Source organism: Micropterus salmoides, unplaced genomic scaffold (assembly GCF_014851395.1).
Source record: "Micropterus salmoides isolate LMB-PRFRI ecotype aquatic unplaced genomic scaffold, ASM1485139v1 Ms_hic_scaffold_2018, whole genome shotgun sequence".
Lineage (NCBI taxonomy): Eukaryota > Metazoa > Chordata > Actinopteri > Centrarchiformes > Centrarchidae > Micropterus > Micropterus salmoides.
In genome coordinates this window covers 1-8988 of record NW_024041172.1, presented here as the reverse complement: position 1 = coordinate 8988, position 8988 = coordinate 1, and the positions used below count along the sequence as shown (strand labels likewise).

The 8988-nt window shown below is 41.4% G+C and overlaps 1 protein-coding gene across 1 annotated transcript; it reads right to left on the bottom strand.

Moving 5' to 3' along the window:
* Window positions 1-7042: 7042 nt before the first annotated feature.
* On the bottom strand, window positions 7043-8693 carry LOC119915259 (calcium-independent phospholipase A2-gamma-like; the record flags this gene model as incomplete). The annotated part of the gene is given in 3 exon segments (XM_038734803.1): window positions 7043-7237; window positions 7594-7651; window positions 8251-8693. Coding segments are annotated over 3 exon segments (408 nt in total), but the record flags the coding sequence as incomplete, so codon positions are not given.
* Window positions 8694-8988: the final 295 nt, after the last annotated feature.

Here is an 8988-nt window from a genome sequence, read left to right as displayed (position 1 = left end):
TCTTAGAGGGGGAGAGCTGATTTGAATAGGAAAGAGGTGCTATCGTCAGGATCAGTAAAAGTCATTTCACGCCCCAGTGTACGTCAGCTCCTAGTAGTTTGGACAGCAAACTTCATTCTGTTCATCCTGCCTGTATGCCTCTGTATCTCTCTCTCTGCTTCTCTAACTCATGGGGAAGCTTCAATGCTGTCTTGTGCAAGGGTCATTATTAGCAGCCACAACACAGAGACGAACAGAGCGCCTGCTTAAATCTAAATGAGGTGAGACTTTGACATACATGTGGTATTGCATGTACATCATAGTCCCAGTGAGCAGCTGTAGTCATTACAATTTCATCTTTGGCTTCTTTGACAGGGCTTGACTGAGGGGCACTGAGCTCTGTCATGATTTATTATGAGGCTCCTTTCTCTCAAATGATTAATTAGGGAAGCATTACATAAGCCATGGACATCTGATTGTGCCTGTCACAATAACCAGGCTGTTTTCCGGAAATGGTCATTCAATTGATAAAGTAGATAATTAGGCTGCTGTAAAAACTCTCCTGTACTCTCAATACTTCTAAATCAACACAGTTTGCACATGAAAGCAAGCTTTCTCAGTCACTCTCTATGCAATCAGAAAAATAAATAAAAAAAAGTAAAATGAATTGCCCAAATGGCATCCAATCCACATAAAGGCCACCATTGTCCATCAATGAGGATGGGAATGACAACGGTTTGGTGACTGCCACTCTTAAGCGGCGGTCAGGTCAAGTCAGAGGTCTTCATGCCATATTATGCAATTACGCCGACCAGTTCTCCTCTTTGCCTTTTTGCTTTATAGGCCCCAAAGGTCACATTCAGTCATCAAGTCATCTTCCCAGGCTGTCGATAAAGGAGGGACGCATCTGTATGAGTGCCAACTTTTCCGCAGGCAGGCAAATAAATTGTGATCTACTGTTTACAGTTACCTTTTCCCACATATTCAGTGAATACATGGCCACACATGTACAACCAGTATTGAAACAATGAATCATCCCTGCCAGCTGGAGCCATCCAGATTAAACTGTGACGATAAATGCAGTGATATAAATGGGTACAGAACCTCATATTTACTCAGATTCCCTCTAGGCTTTATGTACATATTTGACAACTTCATATTAGAAAGCATAATGTTTCTGTCCATCATAACAAGTCACACACTGGGCAATTTAAAGCTAATTTTGCTGCTGTACACTGGAGAGGTGCCTGAACACACACTTGCATATCAATACAATGTGAAGCAGTGATTTATTTTAAGAAATCTCATCTGGAGCCACTGCAGTGAGACGCCTGCAAAGTGTGGTGCACTGTGAGAAAGGAAGGATGTTAGAGACTGAGGAAGATTTGGGTAGGCTTTCACACAGCAGTCAGTCAACATAATCAGTGGACTTGCCTAATCCCAAAACAAGTGTGCCAGTGCAATCAAGTGTTTATGCATGAGTGAAAACATACAGTATGTACAGTGAGGAAAATAAGTATTTGAACACCCTGCTATTTTGCAAGTTCTCCCACTTAGAAATCATGGAGGGGTCTGAAATTGTCATCGTAGGTGCATGTCCACTGTGAGAGACATAATCTAAAAAAAAAAATCCAGAAATCACAATGTATGATTTTTTTTTTTTACACAGCTGCAAATAAGTATTTGAACACCTGAGAAAATCAATGTTAACATTTGGTACAGTAGCCTTTGTTGAGGTCAAACGTTTCCTGTAGTTTTTCACCAGGTTTGCACACACTGCAGGAGGGATTTTGGCCCACTCCTCCACACAGATCTTCTCTAGATCAGTCAGGTTTCTGGGCTGTCGCTGAGAAACACGGAGTTTGAGCTCCCTCCAAAGATTCTCTATTGGGTTTAGGTCTGGAGACTGGCTAGGCCACGCCAGAACCTGATATGCTTCTTACAGAGCCACTCCTTGGTTATCCTGGCTGTGTGCTTCGGGTCATTGTCATGTTGGAAGACCCAGCCTCGACCCATCTTCAATGCTCTAACTTAGGGAAGGAGGTTGTTCCCCAAAATCTTGCAATACATGGCCCCGGTCATCCTCTCCTTAATACAGTGCAGTCGCCCTGTCCCGTGTGCAGAAAAACACCCCCAAAGCATGATGCTACCACCCCCATGCTTCACAGTAGGGATGTTCTTGGGATGGTACTCATCATTCTTCTTCCTCCAAACACGGTTAGTGGAATTATGACCAAAAAGTTCTATTTTGGTCTCATCTGACCACATGACTTTCTCCCATGACTCCTCTGGATCATCCAAATGGTCATTGGCAAACTGAAGACGGGCCTTGACATGTGCTGGTTTAAGCAGGGGAACCTTCCGTGCCATGCGTGATTTCAAACCATGACGTCTTAGTGTATTACCAACAGTAACCTTGGAAACGGTGGTCCCAGCTCTTTTCAGGTCATTGACCAGCTCCTCCCGTGTAGTTCTGGGCTGATTTCTCACCTTTCTTAGGATCATTGAGACCCCACGAGGTGAGATCTTGCATGGAGCCCCAGTACGAGGGAGATTGACAGTCATGTTTAGCTTCTTCCATTTTCTAATGATTGCTCCAACAGTGGACCTTTTTTCACCAAGCTGCTTGGCAATTTCCCCGTAGCCCTTTCCAGCCTTGTGGAGGTGTACAATTTTGTCTCTAGTGTCTTTGGACAGCTCTTTGGTCTTGGCCATGTTAGTAGTTGGATTCTTACTGATTGTATGGGGTGGACAGGTGTCTTTATGCAGCTAACGACCTCAAACAGGTGCATCTAATTTAGGATAATAAATGGAGTGGAGGTGGACATTTTGAAGGCAGACTAACAGGTCTTTGAGAGTCAGAATTCTAGCTGATAGACAGGTGTTCAAATACTTATTTGCAGCTGTATCATACAAATAAATAGTTAAAAAATCATACATTGTGATTTCTGGATTTTTTTTTTAGATTATGTCTCTCACAGTGGACATGCACCTACGATGACAATTTCAGACCCCTCCATGATTTCTAAGTGGGAGAACTTGCAAAATAGCAGGGTGTTCAAATACTTATTTTCCTCACTGTATATAACAGAACAAAAAGAGTAGTAAGTGGATGAAACAGAGGTAAAGTGACTATGAGAGAATCCATGTGTGCGCATTTATACTCAAGAGACAATGATCCCGAGTCTGTCTGGGAGCAGGAAGCTGTCTGCAGCAGTGCTCACTAGTCTGAGCTCTATCCTCCAACAGCCTCCAGGCCGAGTTATCAAGGCTTAACACGGGAGGAGAGGAAGTGGCTAAAAGCTCAGATTTATACTGTCGCCTCCCTGAATCCTCCATCTCTCCTCCTCTCTGCCTTGTCTGAGAAGCACTGCGGTGCTGAGCATGTACTTTATGACCATTAACGTCACCTCCAGTGGCCTTTACAAGGGAAAAAAAAAGAGAAGCGAAAAAGGTGATCCAAAAGGTTATGATTTCTTGAACTGCACTTTTGGAATGGCACATAATTATGTGAGACCCTATGCCTCTTCCTCCACTTTTCTCACACAGAATCAAACTGTCTTGAGTTCTTTAGTCAATGCTGCCACATTTAATGACTTCTTTGGCTTATTTATGTGATTTAGTAGTGATGATGTGACCTACTCCGTTTGAGACTGTGTGATGTCTTTCTGTTGAGTGTTGTGCCATGTTGGGGCTCTTAATAGCCTGCACTGGGGGGGGTGGCCCACTGATTCCATGCCTCCTATCAAATGCTGGCAGAGGTGGGCACAAAACATGCTCCCATTCCTCCCCATTGCCTCGGGAGACACCACGACAACTAGGCGGAAAAAAATGGGTCCTCCTCGCCATTCCACTCATGCCCTGGCATCCATTGTAAAACATCTGAAGACTTCTACTTGTGTTCTTTAGCGCTGAGATAACTGAGAGCGCTTTTATGTGTAACCTCTCTTCTTTCATCTCCTCTGTTTTTCTCCGCTCTTTTCCCCTTGTTGCCCCTCACTAAGGCACCCTCTTCATGGCTATGGTAGCAAGTGTGAGGCTTTGATAAAACCACGGTTGCTGTGCTTCAAAGGTCTTGCTCCAAGTTACAATTTCCCCTGTGTTACCAGTCTGAATCTGGCTCCGTCAGATTTTCATTCCAGTCTGCAGAATCACAGAAACATCAAGTAACAATTAACAACTTTCTTGAAACACTGCTTGAGAATTCCGGCATTCGTTCAGCACATGGCATGGCAACTCTCCTGCGCTCACCGTACAAAAGGGTGATTGTTTGGGACTTGAATTAAGTGAAAAACTCTGTGGGCGTTTGTGGAAAAAAGCGAGATGACTTTCTCTCTATGGAATCCTGACATCACACAGACAGCATGTTATCCTCACGACTGGTTTCAGTAGCTTAAGCAGCCAGTAAACAAAGCCATCAGGCTGGGTGGCATTTTGAAGCTGGCCCTGTTCAAATAGAAAGTACACTGGCTGAAAGCTGGGCAAAAATATATTTTAGGAGGAACTTATTATAAATACTGTTCTTTGACGTTATACTAGCTTACATCGTCCAAACTGTAAAAAAAAAAAAAAATTGAGATTTATCTGGTTTAAATTCCTTTGAGCAAATTAGCATTTGCTTTATCACTGAGTCAAACTCATTACTTTGATACCAGCATCTCTTTATAAATGGTTTGTCCTTGATTAAGCCTATTGCACCAATCTCTGGGTATTCTCAGTATACAACTTTTTTTTTTTAAAGCTGGTGTCAGTGTGGCGACATTGTCGTGCTGGCACACAGATACAGAGTGATGTGTTTTATGCCAACCAGCAATGATTGGTTTACCAGGGGCAACCTAGAGCCATGTAGAGAGCTCAACGATCCACCATTGCTCTAAAAAAAAAAAAAAAAAAAGTTTCTAATGCTCCATGTAAAAAAGGAACTCGGCGTTCAGAGGAAGGATTACAGTCAAAAAAAATAGCTATCAATGAGGAGGACAAACTCTGATTACCATTGGTGGTAAGGTGCCCCCTCCTGCCTCCTTTCAACTCTTTTTGTAATTCATATGAATGCATTCATATGAAAAAGCGAACTGAACTTAATTTCAATATGTAGACGTTTATAGCATAATATTAATGTTCTGATGTTCAAAACTCTATGTCCTTTTGAAAAGCAAACACATGCTAGTATATTATCTTCAGTCGTGGTGATCACAGGTAAAAAATGTTCCAAAAAAAAGGGATAGAAACTGGAATAAAAGTGAAAGCCCTAAAATCCCATTGCCATTCAGGCAAAGCACCTCCTTAAAATATTCTTTAAAGAATTATTAGACTGAGAAAAACATCATTCAGTTTTTCACTTGGAAGATAGAAATGAAATGAAAATACAAATGTAACTAACTCCATATCAAATGTGTTAAATATGTGAAACTACTGATGGTGTCTCATCCTCTCACAGTATGAGGTTTCCTGCTGGCGGATGGAATAGCAGTTCCATAATTAGATTGTCTGTCTTTTCATTCTAACGAGGCAGACGTAGCAGTCACACTTGTGTGTGATGTAGGAAGTGCTGCATTGGGCTAATTTATGCATCTCAGAGTAGGGTGAGATCTGCTAGACGGTAAGCTGGGGAAATCTCTCACCACAGGTGGGTTTTCATCAACCAGTCTCTTTCATTTTCTCCCCTGAACATTCCCATTCACCTACACAACTAACACAGCTTCCAATTAAGAATGTGGGAGCACGCCAACACGGAATATTGCCTTTGATGCAAACACATGCTCATATGTCTACGTTAAGTTCGTCAGTCTTTACAACACATCTGTGTTTGAACGCCAATTCAAGGAGATGTTGACATCTGGATGTGGCAGGTCAAACTAGGCTACATCAGCTGAATACTCAAGCAGAAGTGGAACATAATGACTTGCATCTAATTTTTCCTGTGTGCTTTTTACCTCTCTTTCTAAAGCACTTTTAAACTTCTGTTTTGAACAAAATAAAATGTACACTTGTTTTACACAAGATTCTACTATGCCTCTACTCATGCGGTTTCTTGTTTACTCTGTGCTCTCTATGGACTAAGCCCTTATTGAAAAGGTAAAGGCAAACAGTATTGATCAGTAAAATGGTAGAGTGGACTGGCGGTGTGTTATGTTACTGATGGCTAATGCATGCCTTTTTAGAGAAGTGGGATTTAAGTGTCTCATTGCGAATCTACTCCTCATTCTCCTGTCAAAATGTAACTGACTGGAAATAAACACTGACAGGACAGAAATGGAGTTCCTCCCTCTAGCTTGCTGTCTAGAGAGATCCTTCAAAAACTCCGCCATCAACACTGACTATACAGGGCATTTAAAGCCAGCGCCCCAACAACAAGCCCTGTATTACTGTGGCACTGCATTCAAATTGTCACCAGTTGTGTAAATATATGACGTGATTGCAAAGCAGGTTGAGAGAAAGCACAACTACAATATATAAGCCTTCATAGAAACAATGGACTAAGATTAATATTTCACTGGACAACCAAAGGTCTTCAAGCTTTGTACACTGACTTACTTGTGCATTACAGCCAAATAGTTTTACAGTATTACAGTTGTATAGGACAGAAAGAATTATAGTGCGAGATCAGCTTTGTAGGATAATTAAAAATACATTTGGGAAAAATTAAGCTACGGCATACATAAAATGGTTCAACTGAGTTAAAAGCTAAAATTTGACTAGTGCAGATGTCGCATTGCTATCACCCATCACTACTGAGGGCTGCCGAAGATAAAAGCCTATAACATTCAATATTTATCATGTTCTGTAACTCTGACACATGTTCTCTTTGTCTGTAATGGTTATCTAGGAATTTAAGCTTATGTAACAGTTGTGCTCATGACCATAATCATGGATAAAAGCATCAGCTAAAGGCTTAAAATCTAACTGTAAAATTTAAATCCACTGCCATGAGCCCTATCACTTTCCCTCATCTGTAACCAACAGTTAGATAGTACAAAGATAACTAGTATGATTTAACCATCAAGTTCATCGTGACCAGTGGCGTCCTTTCCACTACCCTTTTACAGTTGTGAGTGGGACTGACCTGGTGGAGATCATTTCCCAAGGTGAACTCCTGGAAATACCCAGGGGCTGCTGACGTAGCACGGATAGCCTGCCACAGCTGGTGCTGGCAGCCCCCCAGGTAGTGAGAGCGCACCCCGGGCAGCAGGTTGTAGTTCCTGAACACATAGGCCTTTAGGGGAGTGCCCCGGTTCACAATGGTGCTCACCGCTGCCACCTATAGTGAAGGACATGACAAACAACAACGTCATATGGCATTTCACAGCCAAACAGATCTAAAATGAAGGAAAATACCTAGACTGACATTCTGACAGATCAATTTGGAATCATCTCTGTTTTGGAAGGAATCTGCTGACATATGAAATCCTATGTGAAATCGTTATCCACACTGTCTTATATGACTTTAGAGTGTATTTTTCCTTCCACTTGTCATGCAGTGATATGCAGGACAGAGATAGAGAAAGGAGCTTTCTTTGTAATATCCCAGTAAACAAAATCAGGTGAAGGCTCACTGGTCAGTGAACAGAACAGAACAAAAGGTAAGAATGAGCCAGACCATCTTCTAAAGCTCACCTTGGGGCATTCTGGGTTTCTTGAAGTCTCCACCAGGAGGTGAGAGCCCATTTTCTCTCTGTGGAAGGGACGATCGGATGAGGTTATTTTCGGGCTTAGCAAATTTTGGACTATTTCTTTCACAAAATCCCCTGCATATCAGGTAATGGAAATTGAATTTGCATAATTATTTTCAGTTCTACAGGTTTTTTTTAGGCCACAGCTGTCTATGTATACTTTCTATGACTGCTGACCATATTTAAGCTTGCAGTGGTGTTGTTTTATTCTTTAATAAGTTTATCCAGTGTTTCTAAAAAGCCACTGGTTTACACTTATGCTATAATAATTACCTTTCCATATTGTGTGAAACTTGAAATAGGCTTTATCCATTACAGGGAACATCTGCTTTTCCAAGATACATTGTACACACTTTGCAAATAAATCTGCAGTTTAAAATACACGATCAAATAATGTTAACATAACTTTCTAATTTTAGTTAGGTACTTCCCAAATCACTGTATGCTTACTTTCATACTATAGTGGAAAGATATAAAGAATTAAAGAAAGAAAAGGATATAAAAAAAATAAAGGCTTTTGAACCGTTTTACTAATATAGTATCTTAACATGGCAGCAAATAAACTAAGCACAATCACCACTTCATTGACAAAGGAACTGACCTAAGGATGTTCTCCCAGGCCTCGCTGTCATAGAAAGCATGGCTCCAGCCCATCTTCACGGTGCCAACAATGACATTCTGCTTGAAGACATCTGAACCCAGCTTCCGGTAAAGATCATCACACTCATTCAGTGGGATTTGGAACACACCTAGCATGAACCCTAAGATAGCACCTGAGGAAAAAGCACACACATACACACATTCAAAGAAGGAAAGTGACTGGGAAGTACCGGTAAAACTATGCAAAAAGCAGATTTTTGTAAATAGGAATTATTAGAATACAACAAGGTAATATTAACGAGCAGAAAGGTTATGTACAGCTCGTTGTACTGTTACTCTAAAGCCGTGGAGTTGATGCGAGGCCGGCTGCCTAAAGTATTATCTGTTAAGAGTAACATTACCCTAGAATGAACCATAGGAAGTACATGGGATTAACATGGCTGTTACACGATAGGCAAATATTTCATAACTACTTTCTCTCCATGATTTAGAGCGCCAGACCAGATTTCTAACCCAACAGTGCTATGAGGTCAAAGATGGGTGTACCTGAATAACGTGGGTGATCAAACTAACCAGATGTTGCCCAGATGGGTTTTATTTGTGTGAACATCATTAGATCTAGCAGCACATTACAATATGCTTTGACAGCATTCACTAAATGTGAAATGAAGTACCTCCAACAGGTGGAGATTAAGAGAGAGAACTGATAGGAACTGTGGATAAACAGAATCTTCTGGTA